This window comes from Argentina silus (assembly GCF_951799395.1).
Source record: "Argentina silus genome assembly, chromosome: 9".
NCBI classification, from domain to species: Eukaryota; Metazoa; Chordata; class Actinopteri; order Argentiniformes; family Argentinidae; genus Argentina; species Argentina silus.
The window spans coordinates 5,899,687-5,925,503 of NC_139663.1; the positions used below are offsets into that span (position 1 = coordinate 5,899,687).

The following is a 25,817-nucleotide window of genomic DNA, read 5'->3' on the forward strand; positions in this document are numbered from 1 at the left end:
ACCACTTAATCCCATCATAAACAGAACAGTGGAGAGTGCAAGGAGGTCTTTCCTAATATCACACCAAAGTGAGTCAATGAGAGAGCCACCCCCTCCCTTCGCCCTGCTTCTAAAAGGCCACCATTGTACGAGAGGCATCGCCATGGCTACTGCCGGCGAACTGTAAGCCTTTTAGAATTATTAGCATTCCTTCCTCCTCTGAGCACTGTAGCAAAGCTGCTCAGTTTACCACCAATGCTGCCTTGATAAAAAAACACACCATTTCTTTCAATAACAAAAAACAGGAATTTTCATCGGGCCGGGAATTAATTAAAGAAGAATTACTGGATGGAGAGTATGGAGCAATATTGAGGAACCCAGACAAACCAAACAACACGCAGGCAGGGAGGGTGTGTGGGATGGTGAACGTGGGCTGAAGAACGTATGCGGAGGCTTCTGGCTAACCTCCTCTTCTCTGAAGGGGACAGAGGCTGCTCTTGTCATCAGTTACCAGGCAGAGTAGGGAGGTACAGAACCATCTCAATGACTGTAAACATACAGTGTGTGTCTCCATAGGTATGCATTCACAATAGAGTGTCTACCGTCTAGGGCATAGATGCAGCGGGATCTCAAGGAGGGGACATACTACCTTCAGGTCATGTTGGGGCCTTGAAGTATCTGTTAATAGAAACTAGACTAGTATCCATATGAAATCATGCGAAAACTAGTATCCATATAAAATCATGTCTACACCACTTTCCTGTTCTACATTTGAGTCGTCATCTGACTCCTACACAACCCTCTGGGCAGTGACCTGAGTGACTCAGTGGGTAGTGCGGTGGCCATCACAGCCGAGAGCCTGTGTCTTATGGGTGGCGCCATCACTAATGTTATTACTGTGATAGCAATATCATGTTTCACTAGACGGCATTATGATGAAAGTGCTAGCTAAATAGTAATGTAGAGATAAAAATAAGAAACGGTAGGCCGAGTGAGGTAATCGCTTTAGAGATGCTATCTTTAAAGGTCCAGGCAACACACGCAATTACAAATAATCTGATAAAATAACAAATGCCAAAGCCACAAGATGACTGAAGTAAAAGGTTATTTTCCATCCACATTTTGTGAGTGTACATATGAATGTAAGACGCCTACTGGGGAAATCCCCTGGGGGAAAACTAGGATCCCACGTGAATCGTTTTTTTTTTTAAATTAGATAAATCATATTGTACAAAACATGTAATGCAATATAAGAATGATTCCTGGCCTTAGGCATCCTGCAATATGTCTTTAACAGTCAAACCTACTATGACAGACATGGTCTTGTTAATCCCCTTCCCTCTTCTCTTCTACATTCATAGGACCTATTCACCCAGGTCTGAAATCATGCAACAATTGCACCTTTGTTTGTGTGTCAGACAGAGAGCCGGCTGAAACAATGTGGTCCCTATTGGGCTCTAATGAGAGAGCCTCGACCCATGCTGATGCGGTGCCCCAGACTCCTCATTGCGTTGTGGGGAGGGAGCGGTTCTGGTTCTCCACCAGACTCTGGCACCTCCAGTGAGATGGAAAGAGAAAGCAAGGGTTTCATAGGATATTGGACCCAGGGGAGAGTAGGGCTTAAATGACCCATGTAGGTGGGCCAGAGTCTCTACTGCCTGCTAAATGGCAATAGTTTCCCTGGAGTATAACGATATACACAGGCTATAGTTTCAGTTTCACCTGTCTGTGTTTTTCAAGGTACTGGTTACATGCTGCTAGATGGGTAGATACCCCAACCCCGCCACTTCCAGAGAAGTGTTTCAGAAGACTTGCCCTGCACTCGTTATGAGAAGAGTTTCCCACCACTCACAATGAAGGACATATCCGCTATCATTTTTGCAGTTACAAAAATGGGACAGGAAAAAATAATTCATGTTTTTGTTTGTTTATTGACAGATTTTAACTCGATGAGTCCATATATTTACTGACGTTGTATGTAATCAGGTCAATTGACAGATCAACGGATACATGCAGACTGACAGCTTCAGGAAGTGATGGGGGGGCCGTGTCCCACAGAACACCCTTCTGATGGATCCAGTGCTGTTTAATGATTCCTGCTGAGAGGAGACTACTGGACAGAGCTCTATTGATGAAAGAAAAAACAATGTTGAGCTTAATCAGATGTGACAGGGAGCTTAAATATGGTAACATGTGTTATTTCTTTTGGTAAGCAAAAATGTAATCAAGTTGTTACTCTCAAAATAGTTGAAGGTCATGTCTTTGAATGTTGCTCGTTATCTTCACAGTCCTCATTAGGCACTAATTACATACTAAATTGAATCAGGGGTTGGCAAAGGAAGGCAGACATCTAGGCCCAACAACCAACGTTAAACCTTATACAGAAACAAACCTCTTTAGTTTGAAACCCTGAAATGAATGGACTCTGCTGCCGCTGGCATATGGCCTTCAGACACCACTCACACACGCAAAACACCGTTTTTATAAAAACGTTACCTTGTCAACCACCTGTGGCCTCGGCACAACAAGCCAATCACAGATCTGGTTCCTGTGGGTACGCACTGTGGCAATTTTGTCCTCCCTGAACGAGGGGACAAAAGAGGAACACGTACGGAGCAGCGTTAAGACAACATCAAATCAAAATCCCACAGGATTTAGGTTCCTACATGATTCATCTGCAGTAGCAACAACCCTGTGTGACCACTAACCAGTTAGTGTCACTCAGGCTGTTCATGACGTCATCCATCACGTCAGGGTCGATGACATCGTCGTAGGTCAGCAGCATCTCGTACACCTGGCTGGCTGTGGTCTTTCTGATCTGCAGTGAAAGAGAGAGAGAGAGAGAGAGAGAGCAAGAGAGATGTCAAGAGATGTGTGTAGAGATACACACCAAAATGAGAGGACGGTATCTCTGCAAGAGCTTTATTGCCTGACATCAACAACATAAGATATTCGTCATATATATATATATATATATATATATATATATATATAAATATATATATGGCGATGCTAGCTCTGAGGACCCACCACAGGGAAGGGGTGACAAAGGAGAATCAGGAGCTGGGAGAGGACCTTCTTCCTGACCGGCCCCTCGAACTGGATCAGCCCACAAAACCTGTCAAGAGAGCCAGGGAGAGAGTGAGAGTTCTAGTGTCGTATGGTATTTGGAGTATGTATGTGAGGGTCCTAGTGTAAGTGAACACTCACACGGCTATACAGGAGCGGAGCTTCTGAACATCCTTGGACCTCTTTATCTCCTCTTTGCAGAGTGTCAGCAAGTCCACACAGAACGGATGACTTGGGGGAAAAGAGAGAGAGAGAGAGAGAGAAAGAAAAAGAAAAAAAAACAATTAACCAATTTGGACTTGAGTAAACAGCTACGCTATCGAGTACGAAATAAAGAATACCCTTCTCAATACTTACTCCTTATCGGTGGTGAAAATCTCAAAGCTGCTATTAGCCAGCATTTGGTCCAGCATCTTCAGAAAGGGGACAGAGACCCTGTAGACAGAAGAGCAACACACATTCAAATCATTTTCAAATGACACCACCTCATGGATCTTACTTTTTATCTCCATGAACAGCTTGTATATGGTTGCGTATCTTTAAGTAGTACGTAACATCCCGAGACTTGCGATGCCTGTAGACTTCCTACCCCGTTGAGGAAGTGTGTGTGTGGATTGTGTTACCTGTCGTTGTGCAGGTGGTCTCTGAAGATTTGTAGCAGTGTGTCTCCAAACTGTCCCAGTGCAGCTCTGTCCTGCTGGATCCCCTTCAGGTGCTCAAACAGGGACTGGGATGAGAATCGCACCTGCGGAGGGTGGGGGAGGGTCAGCAAGGCTGTGATGACATCAGGCTACTGGTAATACCTTACGCAACAAAAAGCAACTCATTCATTCGCATAGCAACGTAAATAGCAACAAGAGTCGTCGGACAGAAGCGAAAACAGAGAGAGGAGCAATTGGCATTGAGACAGTTGGCATTCAGACATGTCCAGTCTCCGTTTGCTGATTACTGAGATGAGTTCTTCTGAACATATGAGAGTTGTGGTCTGCTACAGTGGGAGGCCCTGTTCACGGGATACAGGATAGATGCTTTTTCACTCTGGGCAGTGTGTGTGAGAACCGTCCATTAAGCCCAGGGATACAGTATTGTCTTGGCTCCCTCTCCTCCACACAGCCCAGTCCAGAGATACAGTGCTTTAAGAGTCCACCCAGCTTCCGCAGGGCCCATATGGACTCTGAGTGGGGAAAGGCCGGGAAAGAGAGAGAGAGAGAGAGAGAGAAGTGGGGAAAGGAGGAGAGGAGGCCAGATCGCCTCCCAGGGAATTCATTTACAGGCTCTGTTGGCAGATGAGTTGAGCTTTACTAACCTCACTGCACCTATTAAAGGCCTTCACCTTATTTTTCTTTATTACGTCCACAAACACTGACGGTTAAAAATAACTAAAACCTCCACAAATCATCCTGAGCGCGTTCCCCCACGGGTGGAGTCCCACTAGAGGGATAGGCTTTCACAGGCTGAGTGGGAGAGTGGGTGGACTGGGTCAGGGGCTGGGTTTGAACCCCCAGTTTGGGGCCCCTGGCTGGGCCTTGCAGAGTGATGGGAGCTGAGGGGGGTCAGGAGTGGGAAGCGAGACACGCTTTTACAAACCTTCATTCATCACTGCAATGCATGGCTTCGGGGGGGGCAAGGCTAGGCTAGCATGCCAATACCACTAGCACAGCTCCAGAATCAATTTGTTCTGGATGAGCTCGGAGTTTTGTTTTCAGCTGAGGTAGTTGCTGCCATATTGTTTACAAGAACAGAGTGGACATGGACCAGAGGAGTACAACCTGATGCGTGTGGTGTGTTATTAACAATCCTGAAAAAGTCAAGAAGAGTTTTTGGAGAGAGCAGATTTTACTTTAGCTATATCTTTAGTGGTTTGAATACTAGCTCACAGAGGAGCAGCAGCTCCCTCTTATGGTCAACCTGACAATGACGTCTATCAGTGGAGAGGTAACCTGTGCGTCACCGCACCCAGTGGCCTGGCCTCCCATCATGACAGCAGAGGGCGGTTCAGAGACAGTGAGTCAGGCTCTGACACGGCTGCTGACTCTGGTTCGGTTATTGTTAGGCGTAATGGAGAGTCGTCGTCAATGGAGAGCAGAGTTTATGACACTGGTGGTGCTGACACTGGGCCTGGTCTGATCCAGGTTCTGTTAAGAGAGCCGTACATACCGTGGACTCTGTGAGCCCCCCCACAGACACAGTGAGGCCTAGGAGTGTGTGGTACTGGTACTGGGGGAGTCTCAGGAGTTGCGTGATGTGGGGGAAGGCTTGAGATGGAGCGTTCCAGTTCAGATCAACTGCCCCTTCACTGAAACATAAACAAAAAGTACCCGATAGGATCATACAGTATATACAAAAAAAGGTGTATGCACTGTAACTGTGTGGGTTCAACATCACATTTCGCTGTTGACAGCTATTTTCTATTCTACCTGAGGCAGTGACAGTTCATATTAATGTGCAGAAACTACAAAGAGATGAGATAAATTACTAAATATGCTGTATTGGCATGCACCCAATACCCAAACCCAGTAATAAATCAGTGACACTCCCTGAAACTAAATCAGGTGGCACATTGCTTCTGATAGAAATAATAACATTTAATGATCTTGTAATGTGCTGTCTTTACAGCCTGAGGGTTAGAGGACTCACACAGGGAAGATGTTCAGCAGCTCCTCCCGGTGGGGAATGTGGGGTACTGCAGGCTCGCTGCTGTGAAGGAGACGCAGGAAGACTGAGCCGGCGTGGGCACGGTAGCGGTCAATCTTCTCTGCTGCTTGCTGGGCCACACAGCACATCATCCTCTTTACCCTGAGTGGAGAGAGAAAGAGAGAGAGAGAGAAAGGTAGAGGTAGAGAGAGAGATGTAGAGAGAGAGGTAGAAAGAGAGAGAGAGATAGAGAGAGAGGTAGAGAGAGGTAGAAAGAGAGAGAGAGAGAGAGAGAGAGAGAATAGGATCAGGGGATGACGGGACGGATGACCAGAGCTGAAATGGGCTTTCATCCGCTCCAGTGACCAGGACCAAGTTTAAACCAAAAGTCAAAAGAGAAATTGTGTGAAGTCAGTTATCTGATGTACCAAACGCACAGTGACACAAATGTTCCATTGAATAGTGTCAGTGCAGCAGAGGTGAGTATGATGCAGCTGGGGGCCTTAAGCCGTCTGTGTGTGATTTCTACTCACAGTTCTGGAGAGAGGAGTTCTGGAGCACTGCTGATCACCAGCAGGGTGACCTCCATCAGACTACTCATCGCTGCCTCTCGGACCCTGGACACACACAGAGAGAGAAAGAGAGGAGTTAGAACCACCATCAAATACACACGATGACAAACACTCACACACAAACAAACAAATGTGCACGGCACGCACGCACACACACACACGCACAAGCACTCTCACACACACACACACACACACACACACACACACACACACACACACACATACACACACACACATACACACACACACATACACACACATACACATACACACACACACATACACATACACATGCACACACATGCACACACATGCACACACATGCACACACATGCACACACATGCACACACATACACACACATACACACACATACACACACATACACACACATACACACACATACACACACATAGACACACATAGACACACACACACACACATAGACACACAACCACATGCGCACACACAAGTATGCACACACAAGCCTACACACGCATCCCTGATGCCATCCTCAAAGGCACTATTCCGGTCCCCCTGTTCTATTGAGCTTGATATTCAAATCAGAGTCATCTCCGCAGGGCACCATTTGTTTGTGTGATATGTTAATCAGGACAACTGTTCTCCAAGAGAGGTGCAACAGCGAACAAAGTCAAGGACAGGTGGAAACAGGAGCACGAAAGAATGTTTGTTTAATGAGAACAGATAAGACTGGTTCCTTGTCATATGTATTGGGTTGAGTTGACTTTGGGTAGAGAACACTAGTGAAGGTTCAAGGTTTGGCAGCCAGCCCCCCCCCCCTCCTCCCACACACACAGGCACAGACACAGGCACAGACACAGGCACAGACACAGACACAGACACAGACACAGACACAGACACAGACACCTCCTGTTAAGAGAGAGGAAGGTTCACCCTCAGGGCCTGCTGATGCTCCTACCTCACAGAGGAATGTGTCACCACTGAAAGTGGGAGGGAGGGCGGGGCAGAGATAGTGTGTGTGTGTGTGTGTGGTGAGTGTGTGTGAGTGTGTGCATGCATAGACAGACACATCCCACACACTGGGCACAGGTGACAAGCTTGGTGACATTCCACAGTACAGGTAAGCATGGCCTGGGGCATCTTAGGTGTTACATGTCTGTGGGGGGAGGGAGTAGTGGAGCCCTGCAGCAAAACATTCCACCCCCTCTGGGCAAGAGAAACACACCGGAGTGTGTGTGTGAGAGAGAGAGAGAGAGAAAGGTAGAGGAGTTATGGATGTACTCACCAGGCCCCTACGTCCCCCCTGCTGTCCGTGGTGTAGTCACTCAGACAGTTCAGGAGAGCTCTGTACACCTCCGCCATGTTCTCTTCACACAGCACAGACGCAGCAGAACCCTGGGCACACACCCCCGCTGTCACACACACTCTGGGGGAGGGGGAGGAAGAGAGGGGGGGGGGGCAGAGAGAGAGAGAAATGATTGATGAGATTAGTAGAGAGAGACAGAGACAAATAGAGAGCAGGAGTTAGGGGAGTCGGTTTTTGTGTAATTCAGGTCCTGCAGGTATGGGCAGTTGGTTGTTTCTTTTGGCCTAAAACGGTACACTCCAGCCGCGGTCCGTGAGATAGGCAGTTCAATGGCTAGACACAATGGAGGGAGAGACAGGAGAGAGATAAGGGAAAAGAGAGTGGGGACAGAGTTGGGAGGATGGTTTACAGCAGGCGACAGGGACAGTGTTGTGAAAATGCGAGGAGAGGGTAAAAGAACAGAGAGAATGTTCCGGAGGATGAAGGGTTAAGGAGGTGCCACTCACTGGGCCATGGCCCTGGCTGCATCTCTTCTGGCCTCGGTGAAACTGACCTCCCTTTGGGAGGCACTGCACATCTGCTGAAACCCCTCCAGGATCTGAAAGACATACACAGGTGCGCACACACACACACACACACAAAGATGTCACAAACACAAATTGTCCTATGCATACACACTATACAAATGTTCTCTGCATTTACAGTTTACAGAGTGCCTGAGGTTAGCTTAAACGAGTCAAATACACACCTGCTCTAGTTTGCTGTGGATCATAAACTTTGGCAGACGGCCCAGAGCCAGGGCAGAGCCACATCGGGTCAGCACCTCTGGATTCTTCAGCCCTGCGATGTACTGAGACACAAGCAGTTCTACAAACACACACACACAAACACAGATACAGACACAGACACACAGACACATAAGAGATAAAGAAAGGTCAAATTACTGTGCATCCTTTCCATCTACAGCTTATAAAGCTTCCTAGTAGCCTCATCCTGATCCTTGGTGGCCCTCTACTCACCCTGCATGTCAGTGTCAGCCTGGCCCAGCTGGGCCTGGTAATACTCCTCACAGAGCGCTGCCAAGGCTGAGACTGCTGCCTCCTACAGGGGGGAGGACCACAGGGTCAGAGAGAAAGAGAGATTCCAGAGGTAGTAGTGTGTCTGGTGGGCTGCGTATCAGTGGTGTCAGTGGGTGGTACTCTACCTTGATGCTATCCCTGGCTCCACTGGACACGAGGTGGAGGCTCTTCAAGCTGTCATCAATCAGCCACTGCCAGCCAGCTGAAACACAGAGTTACACAGTTAGATAATCTGTCTGTCATGGGTTCATGATCCCCCCCCCTCCCTAACCCAGTTAAGTCCCAAAATAAAGGCATCAGTACTAATAGTGTCGATATTACGATCTCTAAAACGAAATATCAAGTAAAAAACCAATGTAGCCTAGAAAACGGATTTAACATGCAAACTTACTGATAACAGGGTCATCCTTGAAAGGCATCTTGGAGAGGGACATCTTCTCAATGAGAGTACAGACTGAGAGAGAGAGACAAATAACAGGGTGATTCGCATCAAGGGCCATTGTTCATTTTGTATTCTAAATAGTTAACATGTTAACAAGAAACTAAGACACTTTTTATGCTATTGGAAGTCTTTTCAGAATGCATGGACTTTGATAGACACACCTGCTGGCCTCATCAGCTCACCACCAAAGCCCCTAAGGATGAGAGAAGACCACAGAACTGTTATTGAAGACTTTCTAATACTCAAGGTCAGTCAGCAGAGGAAGCAACACATTTACCATTGTGTAACACATGAACAGAGACAATAGGGTACTTACCTATATTGCTTTCTGTCAAATAGCTGGAAGCAAAACAAATAGATGGATTATGGATTCAGAAGGCAGATTTACAACTTGAAGGAACATCTATGGGGGGTGGAAGACACTGATGGCGCTTTTCCATTGTCACTTTGGCACCGGTGCTTGGCCCAAAGCCTCAGACCTCAGTTTCCAACGGCCCAAAAAAAGCCCAGGGCCATGGCCCCCTGGGGGGGACTTTTTGGGACTTGGGCAGGGTTTAGGGGTAGGTGTGAGATGTGTCCTCCCATTGTTTGACTAGGCTTATTGTTTGGGACTGCTACTTGCATGAAAATGCAATACAAACCATTTATCACTTTGGTTTGGAGTCACGCTTAGAAGCATTTTTATGCACTATTAAGTTTGCTGCAGGTAAACACCCGTTTCATTTCATTATGAGTTTAAACATTATGAAATTAAATAAGTGAACAATCTGTGCTCATTTTCGTGTGCATTTTCAAACATAACAAATGCCTCACATTCAACCAAAGAAATTGTTACTAAGAAATTCGCTGGAGAAAAAGGTGAAAATTATCGCCTGGGTGGTGGAAAAACTAAGCGAAAAACAGTGCTTGGGCCCAAAAAAAAAAAAGGTCTGGGGTGGGACCCAGTCTGGAGTAGAAAGGCGCCATGAGGCCATGAGGAAACTGACCCTCTGGTGGATGCCTTTCATTCCATCCACAGAGTCTGAAGAGATGACGTCGGTTACTGGCCTACAGGTAAACAAACAGGAAGAGCAAAGACAGAAATGCTAAAGCATTTCAGTAAAAGCATTCATGACATCCACGTGATAATAATGTAAAGAGGTCAGTTGTTTGTGTGAGTAGTCAACATCAGGATATCTGTTGGAGCAGATATGCTTCTGATTGGCTGGTTCACGTGGGAGATTCTCTGATTGGCTGGTTTGGGTGTGAGGTTACGTGTTGGTCGGAGTGCCGAGCTTGTACAGGGCGTGGGTGATCTCTGCACAGGCCAGGATGGCACCATGGCGACCGTGGAGGTCAATACCCATTGCTTGGGGCAACAGCTGAGGCAAAACTGAAAAAGACAATCAAAACACAGTATATACAGTATGACCACGAAAACTATCTGGTTTGTCCAGTTTTTATTTCATAGACAAATTCAGAGGCCAAAAAAACCCAACAGCCATTGTTACTAAATGTCACTTGATGTAAGAAACACATTAACACAATGACATAATTGCCTCATTAGAGCAGGAAAGACAGCATTGTTTACCTGTAGTAGCCATATAATCAGGGGCTTGAGGCGTCAGGTTATGGAGTGCTTTCGTCGCCAGCTCTCGAATCACCCTGCATCCAACAGAGAAACATCCAATGGGAGCTCACTTCTCTCTGTTAAATGCCGCTGCTGCTCCTCAAACAACTATACATTTAGGTTACAATCTACTTGTATGGACAGGGGGGGAAATGCCATCAAAGTCCTTACCCATCCCAATGATTGATCTTCATGGCTACCAGGTGGTCTATCATGGGCCGAGTGTACTCTGGGAAACTGGCGACGTAGACACTGAGGGGGTGGTGCAAACAGGTCTTTAATACACACATCACACAAAAGCTCAAAGTGAGTTCATATCTATTTGTACTGAAAGGGAAGGGTTTCCATGTTGGTGGTGGCCCACATTGACTATTTAACAGCTGATTAGGTTTCTTTCCATAATATTTTTTTGCTTCACCAAAAGCTTCACCAAGAGTCTTTTGTACTCTTGTAGTTCATGGAAGCATCTTTCACATTGTGTTATGGTTAGGTGTGTAAGGAAGGTGTGCTGGTGACATATTTGCGCCAATGGTAACGTTTAGATGACGGGCGGTGGAGTAACACTTTACAGAGCTCATTCCTGAGATGCCAGAGATGCTTATAACAAGAGGGAACTCCGCCCTAGGCCAGCATCAAGGACAAGTGTCATGCATACACAGTCCTCGGCACATACAAATACCACATACTCTCTAACTGTTCATTAGTTCACGTTACGAGACTCAGACATGACCCCTAACAGATGCTCCTCAAGCTTCCACGATGGAACGTGTTCAGGGATGGCCTTTCCTCATCACCTACCTGATGGTCAGGTAGCAGTTGTTCAGATTTCCAACTGCAAAGTAGTCTGCTGCTGTAAGGATGTCAATACCATGAGGAAATGTGCCCTGTGAGGAAGACAAGATTCTCTACTTAGATCAAGAGGACAGACTGTTAATCCCACATAATGTACACAATGGGCCAAAATGCAGGAAATCTGAGTAGATAATGAAACACTAAATTTGATGATTGACATAAGCTTAGTTCTACGAAGGTTGGAACCAATGTGTGATCAGTTCAGCTTGATCGTCCCTAACCCTAACTCACTTCTTTTTTTCTTCAAGTGACAAGACATGTTCAAGCAAGACCTGGATGGCTGGCAATAGAGAAACTCTAATTTACTGTCTGTTAGCATTAGTCATGGGGTAAGTAATAACCTAAAGCTTTCCAACTAACTGCGCTCACAAACCTGTCTTCCAACATTCTCCTGGAAAGCAGCCTGGGAGAGATGGGAGAAAGAGACATGGTTTCAGGTTGGCAATGGTCTCAATTAGGTTATCTTGTAATTAAGAAGGTTTTAGACATGAATGAGCACTCACTGAAGCTGCTCTGCGGCAGTTGACATTTCTGTCGAACACAGCAGTGATGACCAGAGCACTGAGGAGAGAGAGGGACAAGGCATAAATGGACAGGGAGGTTTACTGTACACTGGTTCTGTAGATAGCTGTCTTGGTATCAGACCACAGTGAAGTCAGTGCAATGGGACATGAGAGGATTATTGACGATAGATAGACACAGATTAACAAAGGTTGATGGACCCACAGAAAGAAAAACACCTAATATGATTAACTGCGGTCTTAATGCAGCACAGTGCATGCATCTACACTCACTGAGGACTTTATTAGGAACACTATACTAATACTGGGTAGGGCCTCCCTTTGCTCTCAAAACAGCCTCAATTCTTCATGGCATTGATTCCACAAGATGTTGGAAACATTCCTTTGAGATTCTGGTCCATGATGACATGATCGCATCACGCAATTCCTGCAGATTTTTCAGGTGCACTTTCAAGCCGTGAATCTCCCGTTCTACCACATCCCAAAGGTGTTCTATTAGATTCAGATCCGGTGACTGGGAAGGCCACTGAAGAACACTGAAATCAATGAATGAATTGTCATGTTCATGAAACCAGTTTGAGACTGCTTTTTCTTTGCGACATGGTGCATTATCATGCTGGAAGTAGCCATTAGAAGATGGGTAAATTGTGGCCATGAAGGGATGCACATTGTGAGCAACATTACTCAAATAGGCTGTGACATTCAAGCGATGATTGATTGGTATTAACGGGTCCAAAGTGTGCCAAGAAAACATTCCCCACAGCATTACACCACCTCCACCATGAGAAGGTGTACAGGTGTTCATAATAAAGTGCTCAGTGAGTGTATGTTAACAACAACTTCCGTATGATTGAGTATGTCTTATTTGTGTTACTTCTCAATGTTATAGGAGGGATGGGCAGGTGGGTGCGGGTGTGTAAAGGAGCCCTTGTGAAGTCACTCTGACAGCCTGAGGGAGAAAGAGCCTCTGGCTCTGTTTGCTCTACCCGTGTGCTCCCTGCCTGTATCCCAACAGTAAGGTACAGGCCTGGAGCTGGCCACTTTAGTCTCACCAACAGCCTATGGCCTGGAGGGACCAAAAGCCATAGAGAATCCCAAGGAGGACAGTGTCCTGAGGACATTCTACATAGGGCTATAATAATAACAACCAGGCATACAGCATCTGCTGTGTGTGTGTGTGTGTGTGTGTGTGTGTGTGTGTGTGTGTGTTCGTTCATGTGGCTCAACAGTTGCGTTGCATGTAAATGCCACACTAAAGTTGAGTCAAAATGTCATCAGACTTTCATGAATAAGGTGCAGGACTCAGCTTGTCTGAGCCTCTGTGCCAAACGGCGACCGAAACCTACAGCAACAGGCGAAACCAGGCAGTGCTGTAGGGAAGGGAACAGGAGGGTGCTGGTAGGTGTGTGTGTGTGTGTGTGTGTGTGTGTGGGGAGGGGGGGTTCAAACTGACATTACTGCAGAGCTGGTCTGCACAGTCAGGGGCACACAGGCCCACACTTGTCGACAAGGGAGGGAGGAGGAGGGCAGGGCATCACAACTAGTGTGCATCTCAACACACACTCTTGATACAGGTATTGTAGCTACAGTACAGAGCTTGTGTGTGTGTGTGTGTGTGTGTGTGTGTGTGCGTGCGTGCGTGTACGCGTTATTTTGTGGTAAAAAAGGCCATGCAACTCAAGACATTGCGTAATCACTTAAAACTTAAAGCTTCAAACATCAATCTTGAAGTGCCCTTTGTGTATGCTGTTTAGGTTCAGGTCTTCATATTGGTTGAAAACAATTTTATGCCAACATCACACCAGTGTCTTAACAACTTGACCCATAACCATGACATACAACCGATCTACACTCTTCCTAAATCCAGTCAAATGCAAATGAACTGGTGACCACATCATGACACCATAACCACATCATAAGCCACTGCCAGTATATTGAAGGAAAAAAAAAAAAAAAGAGTTGGGTCTGCATACACTGGGACACCTGATTACCAATCTAGTGGCGGTCCTCCTCTCATCACCCCCTCACTCTGCTCCTCTCAGCCTGGCTAGGAGAGACATGAGCACGTCCGAGGACATCCACTCATCTTTCAACTGAGACAAAGGAGCACCTTCCGAGAGAAATACAATAAGCCCATCAACGCTAAAAACGAGTTGAGCGTGTATGGCTTAGCATCGAGACAGGGTTAACAGATGAGGCAGAGCAAGCTGAGGCTTGTGAAGGGTGTACTTAGAGGTGGATAATTGTCTTTATACACAGGTGTCACCATTAGTCATTATCTCTGCTGACGCCACAGTTTATATGACACTGTAGTTTATTGGAATAAACTTCAAATCTAAAATAAATTACATTTAAAATCAATTGGCAGAGAGGTGAGACATCTGTATCATTGGTAGAATTGTATTATCTGTGATTTAACACACACAAGCACTCCGCTAATGTCAGAGGTAGAGCTAAGACAACCAGCCAGGCAATCTCCGAGCAGAATCATATAAAAACTGGTTTCAGGCAGTAAATAACAGCGATACAGCTGCTATGCAAATCAGGATCGACTCCGATTACGCAAAATGCACTGTGGACCATACAGTTATGTCAGTCAGGCAGGCTTTCTCTCTGATAGCACACCAATCAAAGATCCTTTATCAACGTTTACAACTCTCTTTCTGGTGTTATATGTATGCTATTGTGCACTAGTGCCGAAGTTCTGATGAGATCTTGAGAATAGTATATTTGGCACCATTTTGGTTGGCAATATTGCTGTTTAAAATTCTGTTATCTAAAAGTCCTTCGTTAAACTACTACTATTAGTGAGCAAAACACCAATCTCATGATCAAGTAAGATCATGAGAAAAACCTCCCACCCAAGTTGAGCCTCAGTGCTGACCTGCTGAGGATCTCTTGATTACACAAGATCACATATTATCAGACCTGCTGTTTAACAGTGTGGGAAGGGAAGAACACACAGTAAGTGGTTATTACCATTGGATAGCCTCCCAGAGCAGTCCTTTTGGGCAGTACCACATCAAACGTGGCCTCATGTACTTGAAAGGAGGTTGAGGACTGAGGAAGAGGAGAATTACCTGGCGATCTGGGTGACGAAGGGCTTGAGCTCGGTGGGCTCATAGGCCCTGGCGAAGGCCCAGCACACGTAGCAGGCAGCGTCACGTACGTTGGAGCCCACACTACACGCCCCCCTCTTCTCATCATAGGTCAGAGCCTTCAGGATGAGCGGGACCACTGCAGAAACAGAGCAAAGACACATGAGTGGTATGGTCTCGGAAAAACAACAACACAGGTTTATCCACCCATGTCAGCAGCTTTATCATCATTGCATCATCTGAATGTCAACAGTATACAATCAAAGCTTTATGCTCCCGGTAATGAAAGATGACAGACACACAAGCATGCGGTGTTGGTTTACAGCTGAACAGCCACCAGCCACAAAGTCCTGTAGCTTAGCAAACCACAGGACTAATTAGCGGTGCGGGCTGTAAGAAGATAGGTGTCAAACATTCACCTTGAGAGCATTAAACTAGTATTGTATTGATTGTTTACAGATCAATGTAGCAGCAGAGCATATGACATAAAAAAAAATTAAATAAATAAATAAATAAAAATATTGAATGAAGTTTTAACGCAAAATCACTTTATATATCTATATTGACATATAGACAAAGGAGACACATTTACGCAATGACAGTCCACATAATTTGCCTTTCTTTTCATTTTGTCTTTCACAAATACAATTAAAACATTTATAAAATAAACACCACCTGTGGTATCCAATTTGGCAATTTTTATTATTTTACCATAACCCACTTGGTGTCAAACTTCACAATTCCCTCATGTTTTGGGTCATTAGGTATGAGTTCCTGGAAAACCTGCTTCTCATGTTACATTGAACACTGAAAATGTGTCTTAAAGTAAACAGTCAGTGCCAACATCCTTATTTGCTAGCATGCAAAAACAATTTTCCCCGCCATTTCTAACAACTTCCTAACAATGCCATGAGAACAGCAGTTAAAACATTCAGCCCAGCCTAATCAAACATTTGAGTCTAATTTAAATTAATGATTGTGCACTTATGAGCAGTGTGTGTAAGCCTTGCCCTTCCCATCCTGATGCCCATGTGGTCTTTCCCATGAAAGAGAAAGAAGAGAGGGAGGGAGGGAGGAAGAGAGAGATTGATGTTTTTTCATCATGTAAATCATGGCTCAGGGCCTGACTAATATCAGGTGCATCAATGTTGCCTCAGGGCCCTGCTGCCTGGGCTGAGGCCCCGCCCCCTAGGGAGCTAAGACCTCAGAGAGACAAACTCACCACAGACCACAGATCAGGCAGCGGAGCATACACCCACAGACACACTCGGGACAACCAACACGCACTATAGAGAACATCACACTTGGACACTAACACTGGCAGGAGATAGCGGAGAGGGGCTCCTTGTTGTGGACCGAACAGACTGTGTGATCGTTGTCAGAAACAGAGCAGGTAAGCCTATCTACGGCAAGTATAACCAGTGGAGGAAAATGGCAGTTTATGAATACAATTGGGCCCTTTAGATTACAGCAATAAGCTATCCTCCTATTGAGATGAACAGTGCCTAAGTGTTGCTTGGAGGTGGTGTTTGTGCAGCCACAGGTGTATTTGGGGTAAGACGCACTGTGCACCTGTTACCAAGCTGTGTATTCTAATAACCTGCTGCCTGCATCAGCTTGACTGACAAACTCACAAACTGAGCTGGCTGCACCTGGCAATTACCTCAACAATCAACAGAGACTATAGAGGCAGTAGAATGGGATTATAGCACACTTTTTAGGATTTAGTTAATATATGCTTAATAAGAATTGACACATTGTAATGTATGAGGCTTTGAGTTTGGTTAAATAATGTAATTCTTGCGGTGAAAGTAATTGTTGGCTAGATTCAGGAAAACTACAGGTGTAAGGCGAAACACACAACAAAAGTTGTCAAATTCCAATTAATTTCCACTTCTTTAGAAGGGAGTGGCGTTTCGTGCAACACCTGTGTAGAAACTTGAGTGACGACTTCTTGCGACAGCGCGTGACAAGCAGGTTCCTGTAGGCGAGGCCCTGCACCGACTAACACATGGCCTAAGGTGACAGTTCATTTTCAAAGAGAAAAATCTGTGGTGTTTGAAATAGCAAACTTGAAAAGGATTTACTTTGAATAGGAGTTAAGAAATGTTCTTTCGCACTTTTGCTAGCGCACTCAATTTAGTTTAGAGGAAATGCTGTAGCAGCCATCACACACAGGTCTTTCCTGAAAGTAAACCCTCTGTCGGGTACTCTCACCAGGAAACATGGTGCCTCAGTTGGCCAGTCATTCTCTATCTCTATCCACTGATGAGATCATCATCATCAGCCGATGTGTCTGAGTTGTGCGCATCCCGCAGGTGTAGTCATGGGAAGCAGGTGGCTGCTGGTTCCCACGCCGTCAGCGAAGAGTTTACTAGGGAGAGAGAAAGGCGAGTCTCTACATGCCCTGCAGGTCTGCCTGAGTGCCTAGCTATAGTACCCTGACTGCCTGCGTGGTGCCTAGCTACTCTCCTCACGCACAGACAGACGGATAGATACTGTTGATGGACAGACAGGAGTGGCCTGACCATGACACATAAGTACCCATGCAAAGATACGGGTAGTTTGCATACTGTGACGGTTCTTGTGTTGGACTGTGTGTTTTCCTTGTTGTAGCTTGCCACCAATCATCAACCTGAACAACTATTACTTGAATAGATTAGCCTGAGGGCCCACTGTTTCGTACAGTTAGGGATTTTTCTGCCTGAGCAGTTGAGGCTACACAGGGGGGGAAAACCTGTCCGCATGAGCTGCTCTCCAACTGAACCTGTCTGGCAACACCATTAATCTAACCCTCATCAGTCAACTCAGTGAGAAGGTGGCAATAAACCTACTGACAATGGGATATTCTAAATGCTGATGCCTGATATTTGTTTAAAGATCAATATATAAAGAGAGAGCTAAGATACTTTTCTAAGTACCCCCCAACTAATCCCTGATCTGTTATTTCAACCTGTTGTCCTTTCAGTGAAAGGGCCCAGAAGAGCAGGATGGACACAGTTCAGGAACGCAAGCCAAAGAGGCCGCACTACATTCCCAGGCCTCCAGGCAAGCCTTACAAGTACCAGTGCTTCCAGTGTCCCTTCACCTGCAATGAGAAGTCCCATCTCTTCAACCACATGAAATACAACCTGTGTAAGAACTCCATCTCCCTGGTTTCTCAGAAAGGTGGGCATGTAGGGAGGCAAGTCAAGCCCCTAGCGAAGGGAGACCCTTCACCTCTGACCCAGAAAGAGAAAGATCCCTCTGGTCCCCAGCCTGTGGACCCCACCAGCAGCCCTGAGAGCCAGGGAGATGTGGAAGAAGAAAAGACTGAGGAGAAGAAGAAAGATGAGAGAGAGGAAGGGCATGAGAGCCCCGCCAGGAAGGACAGTCAGGGTGTGATGAAACTAAGCCCAGAGATGCATGACAACAGAGAGAACAAAGAGGCCAAGTCTTTACCCCGCCCATCCGCCTTCTCTCCAGTCACACCCAACAGAGAGAGTACTGAGGGCCTGAAGTCACCCATACACCAATCAGAGGAGCCACCTGCCCCAGTTCCACCGTTTAATAACCCCGTCTTCCCCTGGGGCCCACTGGCAACATCAATGCCCCTGAAACCTCTCCCTCCTCACATGGTTCCTGAATATTCCCCATACCTGTTCCCTGAGCGCCCTCTACACCTCTACCAGCCCTACTTACTCCCAGGGAACCCACACCTGAACGGGCCAAACTCCCATTCCTACCGCTCAACTTTCCTGGAACCCCAGAGGCATGTAATACCTCAGCCCCTAGCCCCAGTGCACCCCTCCCTCTTCCCCCAATACTCATACAGATACTGCCCCTCCCTTCAACCGGGCCCCCCACTGCCATATGGCATGTACCGCCCCCCCGAACTTCCCCTACCAGGATCCAGGTATCCTCTGGACATGTATGGGCCAGACTTTGGGCCAAGGGAGTACGTTTACATCCACTCACGCCCCAACAGTGACCCACATGACAGGCCCACAGAGAAGGAGAGCAGCCAGGAGCAGGGTGGGGACAAGCCCACCAGACTGAGCCCCATGGTGGGGTGTGCTGCCTCAGGATCTCCTGACAGACCCAGTACCTTACACTTTACTCAGAGAGACTCCAATGGTCCCCACTACACTGTCCTAGGGGAACCAAAGCCTGTTAGCCAATTAGGAAATACAGTTCTGGTCCCTCAACCAATCAGAACAGACAAAGGCAAAGAGGACACTCCACAACACCTGCTGCAATCAAGAACTACGCTTTTGGAAGAAGGGTAAGTTGCATTACTTGAACAAAACCATACACAAATAAATAAACAAACAAACATTTGCCCATTCAGCCTATGGGAATTTTGGCTAAATTAATCAGGCTAAGATGTCACAGCATGAATTGTAAATTGAATTCAGTGTCATCCTTGTATGCCTGATGGATGACGGTCTTATTCCTCTTCTCAGGTCATCTGGAAACAGCACAGAGTCATCTCCATCAGTGTTTGAGGAATGCAATGACCCCTCATCTGAACATGAGGAAGATGATGATGCTGAGGAAGAGCTGGCCCCTCTTAATCTCTCAAAAAGGTACCAAGACATGGACACCAACACATCTGACCTCCACACCAGCAGACAACGTTATCCTGATACAGACGACATGCAGGAGGACCTGCCTCTGAACCTGAGCCTTAGGGCTCCACCCAGCAGCCCAGACCACTGCCCCACAATGGCCACCTCGGGGGGTCTCCAACAGGGTTCCAGACCAGAGCCTACAGCGTCAGTTAAGGAGCCCTGTGACCAACAGAGACAGACCGCAGCCCTGGCACTCTGCCAGCTGGCCAGTGCCACCTCTACAACCAGCTCTTGCAGCCTCAGCATGGCAGACAGCCTGTCAGTATGCTCCACAGACCCTAGCAGCCATAGCTGCCCCTGTCCCCCAACTCCAGCTCCAGCTCTCACAGGGGATGTGAAACCCACAGCCAAGGCAGAGCAGACCATCAATGTCAGGGGGGTGAAACGAGCAGGCAGCAGAGAGGCTCAGCTTACCTCACAGAAACAAGCTAAGAGAGCCAAGGGGAAAGAGTCAGGCCGAGCTCTCAGAAGGAGACCTCGCTGCTGCTAGCCACTGACTGTTGAACATAGGGACATGCTATGCTACTGAATCAATAGCAGTGGAGCTGCGTAAACCTCTAAAGACACACGCTCAACTTCAATTACGTCATCCGGATTGATAATGATCAAATGTTTACCAAGCACTGAAAATAAGACTATTTCAATGTTTTTATAAACATTTATATGTGGGGTAGCTGGTTTGTTTGCAGGCGGCTATAGGGACTGAAAGAACCCGCCAAAAAATCTTCTTTCATGCACTGACAGGGTACAGGTAAATATTATTGTATCCATTTTGACCATAACAATGTGGGAACAGGGTGGTGGTAAACTGTAAATATGTTAAGAAAAACAATAGTTGAATAAAAAAACTAATTGTGTGGATGATTTGTGATTATTGTTCTGACTGTGCTTTAACTGTGTAGTTACATACCATCTGAAAGGCGCGAGGGCACCAGCAGACCTCTCCTGCCCAGCTCTGCCAGCCCAAGGCAGCCCCCATGCCAGGCATTGTCTGTCTCCTGGAAGCTGAAACATGCATAGACATGACATGACATGACATGACATGACAGCAACACAGTCTCTATGAGATGGTGTGACTAATCAAGAATAAATAAAAGCATATTATATAATATTGAGTCTGATGAGTACTAAGATCTTACCTGAAACAATCCAGCACTGATCCCACAACCTCATCTGCCAGCTCCTTGGGAAGCCTCCCAGTCACTCTCCCGATACTGAGAAGATTAGAAAAATGATTCATCTTTTCTAATTACACAGGAGCCTTTGTGCAATTTGCAGTGCTGCAGTCAAGAGTACATCTTCAACACAAATACAAACTTTTCCTACTGTATAGTGGTGCTCCTACCTATTGAGTATGTCAATGGTAATAACATGGTAATTACAATGTTAAGATTTTTGCTAATAAAATGTTACAATACTGTACCCCTTGGCTGCAGACCAGCGGACAATTGTTTCCTTGTCTTTCAGCCCCACCAGCAGTTGCTCTGTAAAGTGAATATAACATACTGTCAACTATGAACCTATTTGACACAACACATCAGACCTGACTTGGCTTCTCAACAAATGAGGAGAGAGAGGCACTGACCAATGACATTCTCCACCTCCTCAGGAATGTCATAGTCCTCTTCCTGGCTTTGAGTTTCCATGTCTGGGGTCACAGCTTCTATGACTGTGCTAGACTGGGACTGGGACAGGTTGGCTGCCAGGGACCGGTTTCCTCTCTGGTACCTGAGGAAAGAGCATACACACCAAGCTGTCAGCACATTCATTAACAGTAAGGCCTACTACCATACATCTAGTTCACACACATCTAGGTCAATAGTAGATCTAACTGAAGACTAACTCATGTCTGACCTCCACTTGGCCAGGCGTGGCTTGAGGAAGGTCAGTCCCAGTCTTTGGACCAGTTTGACCCCCAGCTTCCTGATCATGGCCAGGCTGCTCTCAGACACACGCCGCTGGTCCAGACACTGTAGCACCGTTGGGGCTGGGGACCACACACACCAATAACATGTCACATTAGTAGGGACCTGAGGAATTCTTTACTTGTTTTTTCTCTTGTCGTTCCATCCCCCAGCACCAAAAGGATGACATAACGCCATGACACCCTCTCAAACCAAGTTGCAGAATGCATATAAACTTATATTTTAACAATGTTCATAGGAGGTTTCAAAATGAATATGAGGGAAGGGTTTTTGAAATGGTGAAGGGTCCCTTTAAAGTAAAAAGTGTGAAAATCTGTTAACTAACTTTCTGTAGCGTGGAGGCACATGCAGTGCCACCTTGAGGATAAGATTTGAACGACATGTTAATAATGTGACAGGTCAGGTGGTCAAGAATTTCTTAGGTCGTTAAAAATTAGCATCATAGTGCCATCATATGAATGAGCGTCAAATGATCGATCTGTTATTGTATGGCGCACTTACCATACTGGAGGAAATCATCTCTCTTTCCGTGCTTGAAAAGCTGTGCCTGGAGGACACAAGAGAGAGGACAAGATCAATTGTGTATTGTTGCATACTGGAACACAAAGCAAACTCTGTAACTGCCCTATAGGGTGTGCTCATACATGTGACTTTGACTGAACTATCAACTGAGGGTCAAACTCCAGAGTGTTATACTTGCAGGTAGCATTTGAAGTTACCACTTTGATACTGCTGATGTGTTATAGCAGGTATTGTGGCATTGCCTATTTTTTTTTTTTTTAAATGAAATTCTCTGTTTCTCCTTCCTATTTGTCTGACCCATTATAAAGCAGTTTTATGAAACTCAAAAGGTAACTCCGCAAAACAAAGTGCTTATGAGCAAGTTTAAGCACCCGGGGCAGTCAGAACACACTGAGCAAGTTTTAAATGCCACAAGCACCAGATAGAGCCAGTTTCTACTCACAGACAAAGTGCATAGTGCAAAGAGAGACGGTTTAAAAAAAAAACTAAAAAAAACATGCAGGGCAAGTTTTTTTGTTTTTTTTAACATCCTTTGCAGGGCAAGTTTTAATGCCAATAATAACTTTCATACTGCTTGCTTAAGGGCTGCATTAAATTAGCCTAAGCTGATGCAACAGTTGACATGAAAATATATTGCACAATCAGGATATATAGCAATTCCAGAGCAGGTTTCGGAAAGAGGGTAGGGGTTTTTGAGGGTTAGGGTTGTGCTATGGCCCCCAAAGCCCTTCCCCAAGTAAAGAACAGGTTAGCTTTACAACCTAAGTAGACAAGGCAAGTCTTCTTTCCCTCGCCCTCACAGATGAAACACATGCTCTACGCACCTGCCAAAACCACATTTGCAATTATGTGAAACATATCAGTCATGTTAGATCTTTGAAACTACACTGTACAAACGACTATATATAGTGCGCATGCACACGCACGCGCACACACACATTCACACACATATACACACACACACACACACACACACACACACACACACACACACACACACACACACACACACACACACACACACACACACACACACACACACACACACACACACACACACACACACACACAGCAATCGTGTTAAAACCACATCATTGTTGGCAGGTCTACCAAAGCATCCTCTCTGGGAGGGGTTGGAAGGTTGAGTGTGTGTTTACCAGCGACTGCAAAGCACCATCCAGTAAAACCGTCCCCACCATGGTCAGGTCATTAGCCTGAGATACAGTGGTGAGACTCCAATCCAAGAAGTCTCCAAGTCGCTTCAGCTTCACGTCAGGACGTGTCACAAACCTACACAGACAATAGCAACGAATAACTGTGTAGGCTAAGAGCGATTTTGCAGCGTCATCAAGGTATTCATCTTCAAATACAAGCTTGCCCTCTTCTGGGAGGGACATGAAATGCAACATTACTAAATCATATTGGGAACATTGCTGTGTGGTTTGTGGATGATTTGTATACTATAGGTTAACCTGTACATCAAATAAAGTGTCCTTGATTAAGTGATACTAGCTTTGGTTAAATCACATGATGTGGGAAATCAAGATTTGGTCACTGAGATATCAAATTTATTTCATGAGTAGATTTGGTGGTACCTGAGACATAGAGGATATTGCACATAGATATTGTAGATGAGTCTCAAGGATAAGATACATTTGTTAGTGCAAGTAGATAATAATTTGATCAATATCACTAGAGTAGGCAAAAAACATATCCGATAAAACAAATCTACCAATTAACTAACATGGTCCAGTCAGATCATTCCTTAAATAAAGACCAGGCTATAGAGATGCATGCAATTTCTTAAACTCTCAACATGGCTGTATACTTACTTTGATACCAACATAGATGCAGCATCCCTGGACTTATCACTGACAGCCAGGTAAGACTGCAAATCAAAAACACAAGATTGCAGTCACAACACACCTCGAAAGAGACTTCTATGAGAGACTCAAATAATGAACTGGAATTTAATCAATGAATCATGTCATCATTAAGCCTAGCCTCTTATAAGCCAGCAGTGGGAGGGGCGTGAGGTGTTTCAATCAGTCCTATTAAGAAGGTGGACGGAAGGTGAACATTGTTCACGGCAGATACGGCTAACATACCTTTGCAACAGCAAGGATGCGGTCCATGATAGACTCTCTGGCCTGACCAGAATCAGAGTCCAGGTTACCGTCCAGACGGGATAGGTCAAAGGGTATGAGACAGGTCATGGAGAGCCACAGAAGCAGCATGTAGCGAGTTTCCCATGTCTGAGAAAAGCAGTGAGAGAGACATTTCCCTTTGTAGTCAGTAGACATGGTATCCAATTTAAACCAATGTCATAAATGAATGAATAAGTGACAGCATAAATATACTTCCATTAAAATAATACAGAAGTACTCTGTCGAGTACTCAGAAGACTCACCTTTGGGTCTTTGGGGTCTTGCCTGCACAAGAGGTCTAGGACTGGCTGGACATCAGCCACCTCATGGGGGAAGAGCTGCATGAAGACTTTGTAACCTCTCACCTGCATGGCCAAGGTTAACGCGTACAGTAAGCAGACACAAAAGAATGATGTGGCAATTAACTCCAGGAAGATAATTGTCTGTCTGACTTACCTTAGAGATAATGTAGAGAAATTTAAAGCTGAGGTGGACCAGTAAAGGGGGGGACTTCTCACTTCTTGTGAGTTCTAAAAGCATGTTCATCATCCACTCTGTTAAGGAAGAAATCTGTGTCAGCATTTCTCAGAGAATACACATAGGTAAGTATAATGCTAACGTTTATTTAATCATTGTTATCAATGTGTTACCCAGATGTGGGTCCAGAAGATGTGGCTGCTCCTGATACCTGTCCATTATGACTGAAATAATGAGGGGAAAAAACTAATTAAAGTGGGAAGCATACTCATACTGGTATTGTCCAGGTCAGCAATGTGATGATGTGTGTCGATAATACAGGCCTACAATAAATTCCAAGTTGGTCATAATAACCTGAGAACATTCACCAGATTTCACGCGACAGGTATTCTCACCAATGAATCTTTCAGTGACAGATTCCCTTGTCACAATATCCCCGTGGACCTCCGGGAGGCTGGCGATCAGGGCGCGGGTCTCACCGCTCTCGCTGAATCCATCCAGGACGCTGGCCTTTGCGATCACATCTTGGGACTCACCGGCTCCATCCTCGTCGATGTCACTGTTGTCCACGTCAGTCAATGCCATTGTCCTTGGCTTGAAGAGAGATGAGGTTTTATAATTCGTGCACTTGCCATGTATTGATTTGGTGAAAAGTGAAATCTAATGTTAGAAAGTGTTTAATGATTAAATTGTGGTCTGCAGATAATTTGGCATTGACAATTCATGAAAGCCAGAAGCTAAACTGAATGTGGGTGTGACGCAGCTTCTTGTTGACGATTACATTACAATGGGTAGCCAATGCTAACTAGAGGCAAAGAAAAAAACGAGGAATTAAATGATCATCCACACAACGAGAATCTGTTCATTCAAAGATAATACATACATACTTACAATTCTTAATTGTCGCCCAATCAATGAAGTATATTACTTCTGAAAAGGATCATGCGGAAGCCACCAGTATGTTATGTTGTGAAGGACCACCCTAAAGTAC

The 25,817-nt window shown here is 45.7% G+C and overlaps 2 protein-coding genes across 3 annotated transcripts; one reads left to right on the forward strand and one right to left on the reverse strand.

The window, feature by feature from the left end:
* Positions 1 to 1,899: 1,899 nt before the first annotated feature.
* Positions 1,900 to 25,799, reverse strand: tbcd (tubulin folding cofactor D). 2 transcript variants are annotated; one of them, XM_083676828.1, is made up of 40 exons: positions 25,718 to 25,799; positions 25,222 to 25,420; positions 25,000 to 25,050; positions 24,806 to 24,903; positions 24,613 to 24,714; positions 24,311 to 24,457; positions 24,035 to 24,090; positions 23,360 to 23,492; positions 22,182 to 22,227; positions 21,610 to 21,742; positions 21,341 to 21,483; positions 21,179 to 21,239; positions 20,895 to 20,969; positions 20,666 to 20,760; positions 15,125 to 15,281; positions 12,027 to 12,084; positions 11,897 to 11,926; positions 11,470 to 11,555; positions 10,843 to 10,923; positions 10,633 to 10,706; positions 10,317 to 10,434; positions 10,049 to 10,109; positions 9,379 to 9,401; positions 9,224 to 9,255; positions 9,012 to 9,074; positions 8,746 to 8,822; positions 8,561 to 8,642; positions 8,290 to 8,408; positions 8,048 to 8,139; positions 7,521 to 7,661; positions 6,216 to 6,299; positions 5,686 to 5,844; positions 5,206 to 5,344; positions 3,672 to 3,793; positions 3,406 to 3,483; positions 3,190 to 3,279; positions 3,010 to 3,097; positions 2,688 to 2,797; positions 2,476 to 2,560; positions 1,900 to 2,104 (listed from the first exon to the last, which is right to left on the reverse strand). In XM_083676828.1, exons 2-40 carry the CDS (start codon positions 25,409 to 25,411, stop codon positions 2,090 to 2,092), a joined length of 3,594 nt encoding a protein of 1,197 aa, XP_083532954.1. In that variant the 5' UTR covers positions 25,412 to 25,420; positions 25,718 to 25,799; the 3' UTR covers positions 1,900 to 2,089. The 2 variants fall into 2 exon arrangements, with proteins under 2 accessions (XP_083532954.1, XP_083532955.1); XM_083676829.1 differs by having other exon boundaries at positions 25,222 to 25,415; positions 25,718 to 25,792.
* Positions 16,385 to 20,585, forward strand: znf750 (zinc finger protein 750). The gene is made up of 3 exons (XM_083676835.1): positions 16,385 to 16,535; positions 18,111 to 19,406; positions 19,588 to 20,585. The coding sequence occupies exons 2-3, from the start codon at positions 18,133 to 18,135 to the stop codon at positions 20,243 to 20,245; spliced, it is 1,932 nt and encodes a 643-aa protein (XP_083532961.1). The 5' UTR covers positions 16,385 to 16,535; positions 18,111 to 18,132; the 3' UTR covers positions 20,246 to 20,585.
* Positions 25,800 to 25,817: the final 18 nt, after the last annotated feature.